The 19,391-nt window shown below is 39.4% G+C and overlaps 1 protein-coding gene across 25 annotated transcripts in view; it reads right to left on the bottom strand.

Moving 5' to 3' along the window:
* The window catches only part of LOC122554240 (receptor-type tyrosine-protein phosphatase F-like), a 465,745-nt gene that overhangs the window by 301,313 nt on the left and 145,041 nt on the right, over positions 1-19,391 (bottom strand). For all 25 annotated transcript variants that reach the window (XM_043698932.1, XM_043698931.1, XM_043698941.1 and 22 more), the window contains one exon: positions 6,354-6,506. In XM_043698932.1, coding sequence (XP_043554867.1) covers positions 6,354-6,429 — 76 coding nt within the window. In that variant the 5' untranslated portion in view covers positions 6,430-6,506. The remainder of the gene's footprint in view (positions 1-6,353; positions 6,507-19,391) is intronic.

The raw sequence follows: 19,391 nt of genomic DNA, 5'->3' as shown, positions 1-19,391 counted from the left end.
TGATGGCGGATGATGCGCTGTACATGGAGATTGGTGGGGTGGTAGGTGAGGACCAGTGGGGTTTTGTCCTGGTGGCGGTTGGAGGGGCGGGGTTCAAGGGCGGAGGATCGGGAAGTGGAAGAGATGCGGTGGAGAGTATCGTCGACCATGTCGGGGGGGAAATTGCGGTCCTTGGAGAAGGAGGCCATCTGTGTTGTACGTATTTTGAACTGGTCCTCCTGGGAGCAGATGCGGCGGAGTCGAAGGAATTGGGAGAATGGGATGGCGTTTTTACAGGGGGCAGGATGGGAGGAGGTGTAGTCCAAGTAGCTGTGGGAGTCGGTCGGTTTGTAGTAGATGTCCGTGTTGATTCGGTCGCCTGAGATAGAAATAGAAAGGTCGAGGAAGGGGAGGGAGGAATCTGAGACTGTCCAGGTGAATTTGAGGTCGGGGTGGAAGGTGTTGTGAAGTGGATAAACTGTTCAACCTCCTCGTGGGAGCACGAGGCGGCGCCGATACAGTCATCGCAGGTCTGTTAACTTCAACTGATACCTTCATTAGATCAGAATATTGTCTTTGACAAGATATTGCTGCATTGTTACATTTAAGTCATAACTTTACATGCATTTTCTTAAGCTGTAAAATATTTATGTGAACACATTCAGTCCATTTTAGTGTAGCACTTTCAGGTGTCCTGTATCATCTTTTTATTGGGTCTCCTGTTCACCATTTAAGTTGCTCCTGATGTCTTAATTTCCTGCATTAATAGAGCTGTCATGAATAATTAAACAATACATTTGCTTTTTGCTGTTAGACTAAAGTTATAAATCAAAGCTGGAAGCGCCTGTTCTCTCTCAGTTACAAAGCCACTTCAACACAGCCTGTATTTTCATGATATACAGGTTGATAGTTGATTGCTTTATGACATTATAGTGTTGCAATATTTTCATATTCTGGGCCAGTTTAAGTTTCCATTTCTTTAGATCCAAAAGAAGAAATTCAGAGCTACAAGCCTCTATCTTTCTAACTCAATACCCATTGAATGGTGTATGTTTTTTAACTGAATCACAGATTAAGCCAGTGCTGGCAACATTTCATTTTCGTAAATATATCCCTTAAATATGTGGGTTAGAAATAAAATTTAAAATGGGAGAGTTTCTTATAAATTACTTCATTGATTTCAGAAAATCTTTCCTTTATATAAAGTTCTTTATACATGTTGTCATCTTTTTCCAACTTTAAACAGCTTGGCTAACAGTTCATACTTTCAAAGGAAATCAAACTCTTCAAAATAATATGGAAGCAGGTTAATTCCAAACAGTAACTGCCTTGGACAAATTGCTTTAAATTATATAAAACCTTTACAAATGCTGAAGTTGCAGTATAAATTTGAAACTGGGTTCAAAACAGACTCTGCATGATGGTCTGTTTTTCAAAGAAACGCTATCTCATCTGATGGCAATATGATTATTTAAAAGTTGGGGGTGTTACATTCTGTACTTCATGAACATGAACTTTTAGTGACATATAAGAGAGGTCAGAATATACTCATGAGCATTTTGGGGCTCTTCTGGAGCAGTGGTAGTATTCCTATCTCTGAGCCTGGAGGCTAGATTCATGGCCGATCTGCCCCAGAGATGTGTAATAACATCTTCAAACATCTATATGCCAAATTGGTGCAGTATATTCAGAATACTTTTCCTATAATTTGGGATTGGGACTGATGCATTGAAACACAAGCGTTTCAATGCATAGATGCTAAAATAATCCAAACATAATTAAGAATAATTCAACGTCGTAATAAAGTTCCTAAATTTGGAACTGGAAATATCCAGCCAGATTTTCACATAGTAAACACCAGGGTTGTTCATTTCACAGGATTGCAACCCACTTCGTTATCCATAAGACTAAATACTGCACACGACTATCAAACCCACTAAGTAAACCTGAATTGAAACCTTCAACAATATCTAACAATGAATGTTATGCCTAAAGTAATGTTAATTTTACTGTTCCTCCATAATCAATCTGGATAAGTAAAGGTAAAGTTTGTAGCAACAGGAAACATGAGTACTACCAGGATTTAGAGTCATAGAGATATACAGCCCTCACTAGCTCGTAGCACCGGGAGTAATCCAAAAATTATTACTCTCGTGGACCTTTTTAAATTCCTGCCTAACTCTCTGTAATCTCCCTTCAGAATCTCAACCTTTCCTCTTCCTATGTCATTGATTCCAATGTGGACAATGATCTCTTGCTTGGCCCTCTCCCCCTTGGGAACATTCTGCACCCTCACTGAGACATCCTTGATCCTGGCACCAGGGAAGCAACACACCATTCTGATTTTTCGCTGCTGACCACAGAAATATCTGTCTGTACCACGGACTAGAGAATCCCCGAACAAAATGGATCTCTTGGAACCCGACGTACCCTCATTGCATTAGAGCCAGTCTCAATACCAGAAACTTGGCTGTTCGTGCTATGTTCCCATAGAATCCATCACCCCCTACATTTTCCAAAACAGCATACTTGTTTGAAATGGATATAGCCACAGAAGACTCCTGCTCTAGCTACCTACCTCTTTTACCCTTCCTGGAGTTAACCCATCTATGTGACTGTATCTGAGACTTTCCCCCCAGCGCATAACTGCCATCCATCACATACTGTTGCTATTGCAAATTCCTCATTGCTTCTAACTCTCTCCAACCAATCCATTCGATCTGATAAGATTTGCAACCAACAGCATTTATTGCAGATATAATCCGCAGTAACCCTTAAACTCTCTTTCAACTCCCACATCTGACAAGAAGCACATATCACTCTACTAAAGGCCATTTTTTCCCCTTCACAATCTACAGCAAATAACACCGTCTTATTCCTTTACAAAACACTGTCCCAGGTTAAATTAATAGTTGTGGCTTATATTTTAAGTTTAATCAAGAAACATATCTCAAAAAACATATAATCGAGAAACAACCCACTCTACTCACTACTGCAGACGTTCTGTAGGCGACACTTAAAACAATTCACTTATCTGATTCTGTGCTGTCTACTTCACCCAAACAGTTCCTCCAAGATCAGTTGAGAATTTCACTGTTTGTTAATTTTCCAAGGTGCACTCTGATGCCTAGCGATACATGAATTCAAACAGCAAAGGCAGTAACTGTGCAGGTACACTGTGGTGTCAGTTTCTTTCTCTCTCTCTCTCTTGCACTAAGCTCACCATGTGCCTCCTTTGTTTGTTCTTTTCCCTTTTAAAACTGCTGTTGTTTTGACTTTTTTTTTCCAAAGTTCCAAAACAATGCAACAGTATATAAAACAGTAATTGCTGCTCCTGGAATTCGAGGAAATCACCTCCAGCACCTAAAATACCTCAAAAAAGGAGCAGCTGTTAGAGCCAGAAAGCTTTCCTGTCCTCCATCTTGGATTACCCAGAATCCAAATTACTTTAATTAAAAATTGTTTCCACAATTTCCAGTATCACAAATTCAATTCTAAATCTGGCTTTCATTCTCAGAATCACAGAATTATTAGTGCACTGGGAGATTATTGAGCCCATCACACCTGTACTGGCATTTTTCCTAGGCCAGGTCTATTTTGAAGTGCCTATTCAAGTCCCATATCTCTGCTCACCATTTCTATGCAGAAAACCATCCAATGCCCTCTTGAATGTCTCAATGGAACCTGCCTCTGGTACATTTCCAAGCAGCATATTCCCTAACAACCCACTGTGTGAAAAAGCTTAAGCTTTCTTTGCATTTCACTTTAAATCTGTGCCCTATGCAAATGTTCTAGTTTCTTTTACAAGCATAAACACCTTCGACCTATCTAATCTGCCCAGCCCGCTCATTCATGGCACTATAAAATTTACATTTATATAAAACAAGACCCAAACTGAATCCTCTAACTTGGTTTTAATACTTGTATGATGAGTAGAAGGATGAGAAGTAGAAGGCGCTGGCTCCTTTCTTTCTAGTTCAGTTGCTCTGAATAGCCTTTCTGATATGAAATATGTGATTACTCCAATTGGAAGCTACAAACATTTAGAACTACTTCTAGCTCCTGTACTAACTCCACAGAGGTCAAATTGGTTGAACTGTGATGCTGGTGACCTCAGAGGTTTGGATGTGGTTTCAAAAGATGATGACATCATCAGCCACAGATGCTGGCACAGTCCTTGACACTGACCCAGTTCTCACAGAGCCATCCCTTAGAGAACCTCTAATACTCCTACTTATATCTATCAGCCAGGGCTCCCTGATTGGACTGGATAACAGCTCCAATCAAGGAACTCATTTTATATCATGTCACCTGGCTGATCTCATGACAATCACTACAACTCCTTCGTAAATAAATTAACAGATCACTTTAAATTCCCAAGAATTTAACTGAAAGCTAATCTAAGACCAAATATGGTACAGCTCAATAATTGGATTCATGAAAATTTACTCACTGTTAGTTGTAATTAAAAAGGGAATTGAAAAACAAGTTAAAATCACTACAATTCAGTACCAGAATGTTAACACTTTTTCTTCTTTTTGACATACCACCACCACCCTTCATAGGTTACACACAAAGATTTACATATTCACAAGGTGAACATATTCCAGAAAGAAAAAAGAAAACTAAATTTTAATAAGATGTATAAAATGACAAAATAAAGCATTTCCTAATTTAGGTCATATGAATGCCTTTCCACTGAGGATTAATAGCTCAATCTGGATAAAATATCAATCTATCAAAAACCTTGAGATGTCCCTACCTGACCAGCATTAAGAAAGGTACATATGAAATTTGTGCTTTGCATTTATACATTAGTTTGGCCAATTTCTTTTTTTAAAGTAACACAATCAGATTAGACAGGCCATTGGAAAGAGGCTGTCATTAATAAATGCTATAATCTGTCACTAATATAAGAGTTGATCTTGCTTAACATTTTTCTTGCTGTTCCCAGTTCCCATCAAGTGAACACCTGAAAAATCTTGTCCACAATAATTTAGTAGTTAAATACACAAATCTGATTTCACTCAGCGAGTCGTTAGTTCATGGAATGCCCTGCCAGTAACAGTGGTGGACTCTCCCTCTTTATGGGCATTTAAGAGGGCATTGGATAGGTATATGGAGGATAGTGGGTTAGTGTAGTTTAGGTGGGCTTGGATCGGCGCAACATCGAGGGCCCAAGGGCCTGTACTGCGCTGTATTCTTCTATGTTCTATGTTCTAAACCTCAAAGATAGATTGGCGAAAAGTAAATGGATCTTAAAAACTCTCACAGCAAATTTTGAACATCTCTCTTTGTTTGAAGAAGACAGTAAAATATTTAATGCAAACCTTTTGGATTATTTCAGAGTTTGTGGGTATTTAGTTTTATAAATCGACAACTATACTTGATATCATATGAAATTTATAAAACAGAAAAAATACTCACTCAGATGAGAATTATTTAAACTTCCCTGCTTTGTTTATACTTTGTTAGTTTGGAATGTTGTTCAATTTGTACCACTGTAATCTGAAAATCCACTATACAAATTGCAGTTAACATCTGCCATTCTGTACCCCGATGTCATTTCGTTTCCCATCACTCTCAGTCAAAGCAAAACGCTGAAAGACACAGAGTAGTTTCACCTCTTTTATCTTTATTCTGAGCCCTGAAGGGAGAGAGAATGATTGCCCATGTGCAAAAGGACATGAGTTCACGGTCTTCTCTGGAACAGTAGTTTCTCAATGAATTATATATATAGTCATTTTAAGGGAGGAGCATCCAGATAAGGCAACATACATATTAATTGAGTGACCGTTACAATCAACGAGTATCAACAGTAAAGATTAAGCCATCAACTGTTACACAATGAATAAGTGACTTTACATAATGCATACTTTTCATATTGTTAAGATGACCTCACATACTGAATGCTACCTCATTTGTTAAATGGCTCTACATAATGAATGCTTTTTCACCCTGTTAACCCATTACTCTTGCTTCCAGCACCCCATTGTTAACGGCAAGTTCCTATCTGACCTGAGTCATGCTCAGCTGAGCCTCATTTCACAAACCTTAGAATTTAATTCTTTCCCTGCCTGCTTATACACATTCTCACCAATACCAATATAGTCCAAAGGGTATATTATACTGGATATGGGTTATAATCTAAAGGGTATATTAAATCCGTTGGACTATAACCTGGTGATGTGTGATTTTTGACTCTGTTCAATCCAGTCCAACACCAGCACCTCAACATCATTCATGTTCCTTCCAGGTTCATTAATTTCAACTTTTATTCATATTTATCAATCCTCCACATTCAAACAAATTCACACATACCAAGACAGTTTAAAGATGAAAAATAGGATTGGCCTTTTAATGACTATACTCACAATCTGCTTGGATGTATTTTGCCAGATAGCTCAGGATCACCATGAATGGTAGCACTTTCCAGCACTGAAGTACCATATTCCAGGGTGGCTGTAGTCCTGTAACTCAAGTCCAGATACCAATCCTCCCAGTTGTTGATCCTCAAATATTCATACCTGTATGTAAAAATATTATAGGTTTATTCAAATTTAATTCTCATTACTGATTATCAAATAGCCAAGAGTATTTCCTTTCAATTGTGGTAATTTACAGGCCAAAGCCAAGATCTTCAGGAATTATAACACATCCTTCTTGCTCAATAATCTCTCTGAATTGTAGTAGTTATTACAAAATACTAATTTATGATATTTTGAACCCAAGTGTCAAACTAATGTGGAAACTAGACTTTAGTTGGTATAGTTCATTCAACATAAATCTCAACTCGTTAAAATGCAAATTTTGCAGCACTGAGTTTTCATCTGAAATCATGGTGATGGAAATATACATCCATGTGTTAAAAACTTGGTAGGTTCATCCACTTTTAGAAATGATGTTTGGTAAATTCTGGACATGTTCCAGATCCATGAAGCATAAAATAAACACTGAAGTGAAGGACTTGCTACTCAAACAAAAATAAGTCATTCATTCATTGGTTACCATCTCAGGTCATCAATCATATTCCTATCTTTCAATTTCCAATTTTCTAAACTTGGAAATGCAATTCACTTTTTTCCTGACCCACATTTGTTTTTCCTTATCAGCCATTTCCAACTGATCTACCAGATTGAGCACTTCAATTACTAAAAGATAATGAAGAAGCAACTTTAATAAATTTCAAAAGTTTTCTTTTGATTTCTCTGATTTGACAGCATCTCCTAATATTTCAACAACTCAGAAACCAAATGATTTCCTATTCTGGAGGAAGTAAAGCAATTTGTGAGGAAAACATTAGGAAAATACAAGTCTGTCAACAAAACACTTCCAAATTGCAGAACTATATTACAAGTATGTAAGTTAGCTCACTGAGCTTCAAGGTTTATTTTCAGACATTTCGTCACCATACTAGGTAACATCATCAATGAGAGTCTCTGGTGAAGCGCTGGTGGTATGGCTGGCCTCTCTATTTATAGATCTTGGTTTATTAAGATGGGTGATGTCATCTCCGGTTCTTTTTTTTTTCAAGGGAAGGTAGGTACGGTCTAAATCGATGTGTTTATTGATGGAGTTCTGATTAGAATGCTATGCCTCTAAAAACTCTTGTGTGTGTCTTTGTTTCGCCTGTCCTAGGATGTGTGTGTTGTCCCAGTCAAAGTGGTGTCCTTCTTTGTCTGTATGTATAGAAACTCGTGATAGTGGGCCATGTCTTTTGGTGGCCAGCTGGTGTACATGTTTCCTGGTGGCAAGTTTCCTGCCAGTTTGTCTGATGTAGTGTTTTTTTACAAATCCTGCAAGGTATCTTGTAAATGATGTTAGTTTTGCTGCTGGTATCTAATGGATCCTTTAGGTTCATTAGTCGCTGTTTAAGTGTGTTGGTAGGTTTGTGGGCGACCTTGATTTCAAGGGGTCTGAGAAGTCTGAAAGTCATTTCTGATATGTCTTTGATGTAAGATAATATGGCTTTAGTTTTTGGTTGCGTTGGGTCTGCATGTTTGGCCTTGTTTCTGAGGAATCGGCGACTGTGTTTATTGGGTATTCGTTTTTCTTGAAATGCTGTATAGATATTTTTCTTCTGCTTTTTGTAGTTCTTTGGGTACTGCAGTGTGATGTAGCTCGTCGAAATAATGTCTTGATGGAGCTCCGTTTGTGGGTGTTGGGATGATTGCTTCTGAAGTTAAGTATTTGGTCCGTTTGTGTTGTTTTTCTGTAGACGCTGGTTTGAAGCTCTCTGTTAACTGTACGTTCAACTGTCACATCTAGGAATGTTGTCTTTCTCCTCCTCTTTTGTGAATTTTATGCCTGTCAGGATATTGTTGATGGTGTTGTATGTTTCCTCTAATTTGTTCTGTTTTGTGATGACAAAAGTGTCATCGACGTAGCGAATCCAAAGCTTGGGTTGGATAGATGGGAGGGCAGCTTGTTCAAGTCTCTGCAAACCTGCTTCCGCTATGAGCCCTGATATTGGTGATCCCACAGGTGTTCCATTGCCTTGTTTGGAGGTTTTGTTATTGAATGTGAAGTGGGTGGTGAGTCACAAGTCCACTAGCTTGAGGATGTTGTCTTTGCTGATTAAGTTGATGCTTTATGGTGTTTGTGGTCCTGGTTTTCCTAGTAGTGATGCCAATGTTTCTATGACCAGACTATTCAGATCTCTTGGCAGCGAGGAGTAACTCTAATCAAGAAGGACTCTCGTGTGTTGTTAAGGTAAGGCTTTTCAATTTATACTTATTGTGTATCGTGTGATTGATTAAAAGTTTAAATTGGTTAATTGAATAAGATCGTAGCAGAAAAGTACTAGAAATTATTTAATACATAAATACACATAATTAAAAAAATAGCTATGGCTGGACAGGTGATGTGCTGTAACTGTATGATGTGGGAGCTGCCTGATCCCATTGTGAGTGGCAGTGACCACATCTGCAGAAAGTGTTGGTTGCTGGAAGAACTCAGGATCAGAATTGATGATCTGGAATCTGAGCTTCAGACAATATGGCACATCCGGGAGGGGGAGAGTTACCTGGACACTTTGTTTCAGGAGGCAGTCACATCCAGGAGATTAAGTAATTCAAATTCAGTAAGTGTTCAGGGACAGCAGGGTGTGACTGTAAGTGAGGCAGGTAGGGGATTCTGAGTTCAGAAGTGCAGGAGCCTCAGCCCTTGACCTTGTCCAACAGGTATGAGACTCCCTGTACGATGATGGAAAGGGCTGTGGACAGAATGAACCAGCTAACAACAACACCATGGTGCAAATGGCCATTCAAAAAGAGGGGGAAACAAAAAGACAAGTAGTTGTTATGGGGGATTCTATAATTAAGGGGACAGATAGTATCATTTGCAAGCTGGAACGGGACAGGGTGCCAAGGTGCAGGACATCACCGACCAGCTTGAAAGGATATTGGAGCAGGAGGGGGAGGATCCAGTTGGTGTGGTCCACATTGGGACTAACAACATTGGCAAGGCTAGGAAGAAGGACCTGTTTGGGGCTTATCAAGCACTAGGAAGGAATCTGAAGTACAGCTCCTCAGATTACTGCCCGAGCCATGTGCCAATTGGTATAGGGATAAGAAAATTAGGGAAGTAAATACATGGCTAATGGATTGATATGGGAAAGAGGTATTACATTTCATGTGGCATTGGCATCACCTTTGGCACCCGGGGGAATCTGTACCATTGGGACAGTCTCCACCTAAACCCATCTGGAACCAGTGTTTCAGCAAAAAGAATGAACAGGGCAGTCAGTAGGACTTTAAACTTCTGAGTCGGGGAGAAGGGAAAGCGAAAACAACAGGGAGTATGGAGTTAAATGGAAAGACAAGCAGCAGGATAGCATGTGTGCAGGTGGGTTTAAGCTTGAGGCAGACTAGGAATGCAGCAAAAAGGAAGGATAACTGAGCAAATGTGAGGTCTTGCACTTTGGAAAAAAGAATACAGGCATGGACTATTTTCTACAAGATGAGAAAATTCATAAAGCCGAAATGCAAAGGGACTCCTCCCAGCCCAGTTATACTCTCTTCCACCCTCTTCTTTGGCAGAAGATATACAAGTTTGAATACACATACATACAAATTCAAGAACAGCTTCTTCCCCGCTGTTATCATACTTTTAAATGGACTTCTCAAATGCTAACTATAATCTCTCTCTCTCTCTCTCTGCACCTTCAATGCGGCTATAAAACTGTATTCTGCATTCTGTTCTTCAACCCTGACACACTTTGTATGGTATGATCTGACTGTATAGCATGTGAGACAACTCTTTCCACTGTATCTTGGTACATGTAATAACACTACATCAATCATTTAATCAATCATACTTCAGCTGAAGCAAGGACTGTATCAGATAATGTAATAGAGGTGAAAGTAGGCAAAATAAATGCCTAAAAGCATTTTATTTTAAAACCTACAAGTAAGGCAGGATAAAATGCATTCCAACTTTGTGAACATTTAAAATCAGTCAAAGGACCAAGTTACCAGCATTGGAGGGACTCAATAAGAAAAGGAGAGTCCCTCTCAGACTCAATTTTTAAAAATCAATCCCTTTCAATTTGCAAACAATGAAACAGGCTTTCTGAATTTATTTTCAGCAAGGGCTTTGCAATGCTGATAATAGGAATAACCAGAAATATAATGCCACAGTAAATTCAATGAATGATTAATGTTTGGAAATGATCATGAAGAAGAAATCAAGGAGTACTCATATCTTTTTGGAACCTACGTAGTTATAATGAAGGCAATTAAAATTAAATGTCTTAGGTAACCCTAGAAAGATTTGAATAATTGAACACAGCAAAGTAGGGATAACAAACTACATTTAAAGCCTTTCTGGAAAAAAGGTCTCATTTTCAAGTATTATTTTTGGCACTGTGCCTTCAAAAGATCCTCAATGAACTCAGAAAATAAATTCAGAAAAGACAAAAAGATAAAGTGCTGTAATTTCTTAAGATAAGACTTTGGAATTACCTTGTGTTCACTGAAAATATGGAGTAAATTTGTGGAAATGGCTCATTACATAAGTACTAAATTCCTGATCAATGAACTATTAAAAAAAAGTGCTGAATAAAGACCTTTTAGAGAACAAAAGTTGAAGGTGTGCTGATATTATACAAACACAGGTTATGGAGTTTTGCAGAATACATTCATTCACTCTTGTGCTTCTGGAAACATGCCAACTTTATGGCCATAAGAGATGAAGTCCAGAAAAAAAGTGGTGCGAAAACAATGGGCAAAATTGAAACCTATAAGCTAATTCTAACTAACTGGTCTGGGAGAACATTTTTTCATGGATGCAGAGATTTCCTCATGAATGACCTTATTTGAGCTACTTAATTGTACTCCTTTGCATAATTAATTGGAATGTCTATTGTATTATTTTCAGATGCATCTCTATCCTTTCGTTATTTTTAAACCTTCCACTGAAAATGGTACAAAAAATGACAAAAGAAAAATCTATCCATGCACTGTTCTTGCATACAAAACCAATGTGTCTATTTCTTACTCTTTTAACACTTGTGTATAAAATTCAACTAAAACAACATAATGTTCAAGCAGATCTATAAAACTGCAGCTGATCTACACAAAAATGAGCACGTGCTTCACTAATGTACTTAGTTAAGGTGGATAAAATTGTAAGCCTGACACAAAGGAGTTCAGGCTCTCTGCCTGTATTTCTGATGAATTGCTTTTGCCTGGAATGTCGATTTTACTGCTCCTCGGATGCTGCCTGAATGCTGTGCTCATCCAGCACCACTAATCCAGAACGAAGGAGTTCAGCCAGCCTACTTGCAATGCTCTTAATAAGACCATAAGACATAGGAGTAGAAGTAAGGCCATTCGGCCCATCGAGTCCACTCCGCCATTCAATCATGGCTGGTGAGCATTTCAACTCCACTTACCGCATTCTCCCCGTAGCCCTTAATTCCTTGTGACATCAGGAATTTATCAATTTCTGCCTTGAAGACATTTAGCGTCCCAGCCTCCACTGCACTCTGTGGCAATGAATTCCACAGGCCCACCACTCTCTGGCTGAAGAAATGTCTCCACATTTCTGTTCTGAATTTACCCCCTCTAATTCTAAGGCTGTGTCCACGGGTCCTAGTCTCCTCACCTAACGGAAACAATTTCCTAGCGTCCACCCTCTCCAAGCCATGTATTATCTTGTAAGTTTCTATTAGATCTCCACTTAATCTTCTAAACTCCAATGAATACAATCCCAGGATCCTCAGCCGTTCCGTAATGATTTTATCCAGACTACTGATTTTCATTTAAAAACAATGAGAGCCCTTAACATGACCATCTTGGAGGAACAAAAACTCAATGAATTTTGGCATCTGGGGGCAAAGCCATTTGCTCCACAGTAAGGAAAAAAGCCAGATATTCAAAATTTGCCACTTTGTCCGAAAAGGAAACATTGAAATCTCCAATTGTTGAGAACAAGAAATCAAAAGTTCTTAATCCAACGTTTTCAATGAAGTCCTCACCTAAACCCCGAAAAACAGAAACTGCTGGAGAAACACAGCAGGTCTGGCAGCATCTGCAGAGAGAAAACAGTTAACATTTGGAGTCTAGTCACCCTTCATCAGAAGTGAGCCACAACTAAACTGAAATTATATCCTTAATAGATTATTCAGTGTTTGACTAGAACAAACGTTTCAATAGGAACAAAAATATGCCTACAAATGAGCATTTAAGATCTTCTATCCCAATGTTTGAGTTTGAGATCTCAACTTTCAAATGGGTGAGGTACTGCATTTGAATATTAGAGTACAGCACTGAGGGGCAATGTGTACATAGAAAAGAATGTAGCATGACCCAATTAATTAAACAACCAAAAGGGCAATGCTGCATGAAGAATTGAAGATGTTCTGATGGATACAGTCAACACTAAGGCATATTTGAATACTGCTACCAGGCATCAATGTATGTGTTTGTACAGATCCATTAGAAATCATGAGCTGCAATCACGCCTGAAGAGAAACCTGGGCAATGTTACAATGAGTGTGTTTATTTTTTTTTCAAAAATGTAATTATACCAATACAATTATACTGTTGATCAATGTGTATAAAAATTCAAGTACTATACATCTTTTCCATGTTATGTGAATATCCCTCTCAGCTGTGCACCCTTTTTACAAGCCCATAGAATTGAATTGCATGATCACAACTGACTCCTAGTACATTGCTACCTCAGTCTACATGACCTGTTCTGGATCCAGTGGTGCCTTCCCCTCAAAGGTTGCAGACAAACCCTTAGTAAGATAATAGCAACTCGTTAACAGGCTTAATTGATCACTGCTCAGAAGACAGCGAGTTACAACAAAAATTGTTGACCATCGCGCATATTCCCCTTGAAAGTGGCATCAATGAAAGGAAGATACTTTCAATATCTTTGAGCCCTCATTATTTGTACTCAGGTCCCTGTGTGTTGGCTGGAGTCTTTGCTAAATAAGAAACTGCACATCAATGCAATCCACTCACTTCTAATGTTACAATTATGCAGAAGAAAGCAATTTGTTTCTATTGCCCATCTAATGTACATTATCATTAATGCATCTACTGTGCCCAGATTTCATGAGAAATTGCAACATAAACAGGACAGAATTACATTTTAACAAGGACCAACTGTCCATCTCAGTTCTACAGAGATCTACATTTTATCAGTGCATAAAAGAATGAGCGAATTATTTAATGACATACTGGCATTTAAAAATTAAATGGCTGGTGACAGATGGGAAGCTTTGTCCTCTGCCTGCTGTTCACAAGCAGGCCGATAAACAGTTTTATATCATGGACAATTGGGACACCTTCACTGCATTTTTTACTACTTTACTCAGGTACTAATAAGAATCAGTCAACAGGAGAGCTCAGGCAATCATATCTGTCTACACATATCCTGATTTGGAGATGCCGGTGTTGGACTGGGGTGTACACAACACCAGTGAAACTATCACGGTATTCTAACAGATGAAAGGCTTAACAGACAATCAATTTTTCAATATATAATTTCAGTTACATCACACCGTAAATTCTGTGTTAGGTTTGAGCCCTCCACTACCACCTGATGAAGGAGCGATGCTCCGAAAGCTAGTGTGCTTCCAATTAAACCTGTTGGACTATAACCTGGTGTTGTGTGATTTTTAACTTGTACATATGCTGCCAGTGTGAAGTCAACATTGCAGCAATTCTACTTTCATGATATTTAAAAGGACATCTTAAAAGAAAGTTTAGCTGCATTTTGGTATTTGTTGTTCTTTAGAATACAGCAGGCAATACAACGAGAGAAGGAATGCTAAGAGTTCAATACTGATCTTTGAATTAAACTCTTGATTCATTACATTTCATTTTCCAGCATTTTTCAGCAGAAAGTTTTCACTGAATTTTCAGCTCAATTCAGTGGTAAAACCTTAATTTCTGAGTCAGAATATTGAAAATTAAAAGCTTAATCCAGGATTTGGAATATGTAACCTGGGACGCTATCACTGCAGTAGTAAGGTATTATTTCTTCAGAGATATTATTCTTCAGGAGAAGAGCTGGCTGGACAGCTGGTTGACAATGCAGAGTGACAACAACAGTTTGAGCTCATTTCCCACACCGGTTGAGGCTAGCATGTGTGAGGATCTAGTTCTGCAAGATAAGGGCTCCTGAGCCAGAGCTTATCTGCTCCGATTGCTTTTATTTTTCTTTCCATTTTCTTGTTTATTTTCTATCTTCTAGTTTTCTTACTTAGCTCTTGAGCTTGGATGGCATAGGTGGTGGACTTTGCAGACCTCAAGTGAGCCCAGTGCAGATCTTGAGTGAGCCTAGCACACACCTCACGCTTTCTGAGAACTGGAGCCAGGGTGGAAGTGACGGCGAGGCACTGATCAGTCTTAACAGATAGCGGCTGTGGTGGTTAGCGATGAGGTGATGGCAGCCAAGCTGGCGGCAGCAACGGTCAGCGATGAGGCAGTGGCAGAGAATGATGGTAGCAGTGGCAGACGGCCACAGGGGATGCAGTCAGCAGCGATGTGGTGGTTGGAGCAGAAACCTCACGAGGGTTGGTGGAGCCTGGCATGCCAGGGCAGGTGAAAGAATGCCCACTGTGGGAGAGAGCAAGGCCTCTTTGGGAAACCCACCTTGGAGCATCTGCAGCCCATAGCTCAAGAAAGGACTGTAATGCTTGACATTTTAAACTTTATTTCTTTTTTTTTGTACTTTTGTGCTAAGAAGCTGAATTTTTATATTTATTTCTTTATTTATCTATTCCTGTAACTAAGACTTCGTACCTAAGATGGCAACATTGTACACTTTTCACTGTACTCTTGTACCCTATACTTGAGTATGCATGAGAACAAAACCTCTATCTAAAATGAAGTTCCCACCTTTTCAACCTTACTCCTCGCCTGATAGCATAGTGACCCTCAGGTTAAGCTCAACATCAGTCATCTGTTTCTCTCATAAAAGAGCAGCCTATGGTCCTTTGGGACTTTGGTGACTTGACCTTATTCAAATAAGATGAAAGAAACTATTTGCTTTTTTTAATTAGATTAGATTACTTACAGTGTGGAAACTGGCCCTTCGGTCCAACAAGTCCACACCGACCTTCCGAAGAGCAACCTCCCAGACCCATTCCCCTAACACTACGGTCAATTTAGCATGACCAATTCACCTAACCTGCACATCTTTGGACTGTGGGAGGAAACCGGAGCACCCGGAGGAAACCCACGCAGACACGGGGAGAATGTGCAAACTCCACACAGACAGTTGCCCGGAATTGAACCCAGGTCTCTGGCGCTGTGAGGCAGTAGTGCTAACCACTGTGCCACCATGCCACCCTTGTTTAGGTTGAAATAAAAGATTTCAAAATCACCTTTTAACTTACCAACATTTATCACTCAATCAACAGTATCAAAACAGACTAACCAGTCTTTCATTTCACTACAAGCTATATGATTTTTTTACCCCACATGATTTACTTCTAATTCAAATGATTTTTGGATTTCCACTAATAACAACTACCCACAGAGACATACACATAGCACAACTGTTCCAGTGACTAAACCGCTTGATGTGCATTCAGTGCATCCGTTGCTGAATTACAATGGCAGTTGCATGTGCAACCAAGGTGCAGTATTGAAGTGCAGAAGTACCTTAACTAAATTAGAGAGGTATGAGGGCACTTCAAGGGCAACACATGACAGATGCCAATGTCTGTGCATGTGGAGTGCATGAAGTGTGCCCTGAGATGTCAGTGCTTCGTATTTAACATGGAGATCCTTTGGAGCAAGCAACAAGTTACATTAGTCAGATAATTGGCCCGATCTCCATGTCAAGATTGCTCGATGGCTAGTTTGTTGGTGTGTTCAATAAGATAGGAAGCTGAATATTAATGAGGTAAGTTGAGCCCTTAATATGGCATCTAATCTTCCTGAATTGGCATTGTTGCTGGCTAGTGAGAAACTTAGCCCGCCATTCATCAAATACATAAAGGTTAGTGCAGAATGCTCCTAAAATCAAGATATGCCTCATCAAACATCCTGTCCTATTCTGACACAAATCTTGTCAATAGTCTATATTGCTCATACCCCTAAAAGATTCTGCCCCCATACTCAAGTGAAAACAATTGAAGCAATCATTCAAAGGTTTTACCATTGTCCAGCACTGTTGTGGAATTGTTTCCTTCCCATCAGCGAATATTCTTTTCATCCCAATCCCATATTTCTGGCAGACAGCCAACTGTAATTGCAAAATACTGCAAAGCTTCAGAAATGAAAAATGTGCTGCCTTAGCCTTTTCAGCATTCATGTCTTGCTTAACTATGAAACGAAAAATGAAAATTCATTGACATTGCTATTAACAAACGTTAGGGTCAGAATTCCTAATCTAACAATGAAATAAATATACAATTCATGATGTTTCTTCAACAATTACTCCAGCTCATGACATCCACTTCCATTGCAATAGTGGCAAGATGGAAAGAGAGGCTTTCAATGGGTAAAAAGAGAGCAAATCAACAGAGTACAGAAACTGCAGGACGGAATTTAAGAAAGTAATTAGGAGGGCACAGAGGGGACATGGTAAAATACTGGCAGATAAAATTAGGGCAAATCTAAAGATGTTCACAGTATAACAAGGGGAAAGGCATAACCAGGCAAAGAGTAGGGCCCATCAGGTGTTGTCCCAATTCCCTATCCCCGTATCAGTTGAAGCAAAACACTCAGAAACTCAGTATGATTTTACCTCCTTCATCTTTATTCTGGGTCCTGGAGGGAGAGAGAATGATTGCCCATGTGCACAGAGACATGAGTTCTCAGTCTTCTATCAAACAGCAGTTTCTTAATGAATTATATCGTCATTTTACAGGAAGGAGCATCCAGATAAGGCAGATATTGATTGGGTGACCGTTACAATCAGCAAGTATCAACAGTAAAGATTAAGCCATCTGCTGTTACACCATGAATAACTGGCTTCACATAATAAATATTTTTCAAGTTGTTAACTGACTTTACATACTGAATTCTTCTTCATCTTGTTAAATGGCTTTACATAATGAATGTTTTTTTACCTTATTAAACCACTACCCTTGCTTCCAGTACCTCATTGTTTACTGCAAGTTCTTATCTGATTTGAGTCGTGCTTAGCTGAACAATTGTTTCACAAAACTCAAAACTTTACTATTTCCTGACTGGCTCATACCTTATACACATTCTCACAGGGACCAATGCAGCAATCTGTACATGGAACTGGAGGCCAATGTTCGGCTGTTAAGCAAACATTTCACATCTAACTTTACTTGGGAGAAAGAAGTATAGAGTTTGGGGAGAGGGATTGTGAAGTTCTTAAGCAGATTACTTTGGGACAGAGGAGGTTTTGGTGAACTTAAAAGTGGACAAATCCCCAGACATTGGTGAGTTGCATCCTAAGCTGCTGTGGGAGGCATGGGAAGAAGTTATAGGGGCTCTGATTCAAATTTTTAATTCCTCTCTGGCCCCACCGAGGAAGTCCCAGAGGATTAGAGGATAGCAAATGTGGTTGCACTTTTTAAGAAGGATGTTAAAGATAAAGTGGAGAATTATAGACCAGTAAGACTCTCTTCAGGGGTAGGGAAACTACCGGAGGAAATTCTAAAGGAAAAAATTGGTGATATGAGGTTTGACCAGGAATACTCAACATGATTTTGTTGCTACTTTCTCCCCACCCCCACCCTCCTCTAACTTATCTCTCCACGCTTCAGGCTCACGGCCTTTATTCCTGATGAAGGGCTTTTGCCCGAAACGTCGATTTCGAAGCTCCTTGGATGCTGCCTGAATTGCTGTGCTCTTCCAGCACCACTAATCCAGAATCTGGTTTCCAGCATCTGCAGTCATTGTTTTTACCCAGAAAGAAGTCATGCCTAACAAATTTGATTGAATATTTCAAAGAGGTGATCAGATATGTAGTTTGGGGTATTGCACTCAATGTAGTTTTTATGGATTTCAGCAAAGTCTTTGACAGTGTCCCCTCATGGGAGACTGATAAAGAAGATAAAAGTACATGGGATCCAGTACAGCATGGCAAGTTGGATCCACAATTGGTTTAGTGATACGAGACCATTTGTAGAAGATACTGGCATCCAATGGCTTACCACAGATGTTGGGTCCCTTATTGCTTATAATATATAAATGATAAATAGCTTTACAGATGTCATGAAAGTAGGTCAGGTGCTTACTAGTCAGGAAGAAGGTCTTAGACTGCAGGAAAATAAAAAAAGAGGAAGGGGAAACAGCAAATCACTAGCAGATGGAATTTAACCTTGAAAAGCGTAAAATGACACACACTGGAAAGAAATAAGAAGACAAGGGAGAACTCAATGAATGTCAGGCTACTAAGTAGCTCAGAAGAACAGATCCGCAGATCCCTGAAGGCAGCAGGACAGATTAATAAGGTCACAAAGGACATTGCTTTTATTAGTCATAGCATAAGTCATATAAGCAGGGAGGTTATGTTAGAGCTTGACAAAACTTCAGTTTGCCCACAGCTGAAGTACTGTGTGCAGTTCTAATCGCCACACTAAAGAAAGGATGTCACAGCACTGGAAGGGATGCAGAGGAGATTCGTCAAGACATTGCCTGGGTTGAAATGAATTGCAATGAGGAAAGGCTGGATAAGCTTAGTTTAATCCTTTATATAGCAGAGGACACTGATAGGGTGCACCTGATTGAGGTGTACAAAATTATGTGGGGCCTGACAGAGAGGATCAGAGGCAACTGTTCCCCTTCGTTTAAGAGTCAATAATGAGGGGACATAATTTTCAGATGAAGGACAGGGGATTTAGGCATTCTAAAAAAAGTATTTTCACCCAGAGAATGGTGGGAATCTGGAATGCACTGTCTGAGAGGATAGTAACGGTGAGAATGCTCAGAACCTTTAAGAAGTATGGATAGGTACCTGGG

The sequence above is a fragment of the Chiloscyllium plagiosum genome, chromosome 11 (genome assembly GCF_004010195.1).
Source record: "Chiloscyllium plagiosum isolate BGI_BamShark_2017 chromosome 11, ASM401019v2, whole genome shotgun sequence".
NCBI lineage: Eukaryota > Metazoa > Chordata > Chondrichthyes > Orectolobiformes > Hemiscylliidae > Chiloscyllium > Chiloscyllium plagiosum.
Note: the sequence above shows the minus strand (reverse complement) of the source record. Positions and strands in the feature narration are given on the sequence as shown.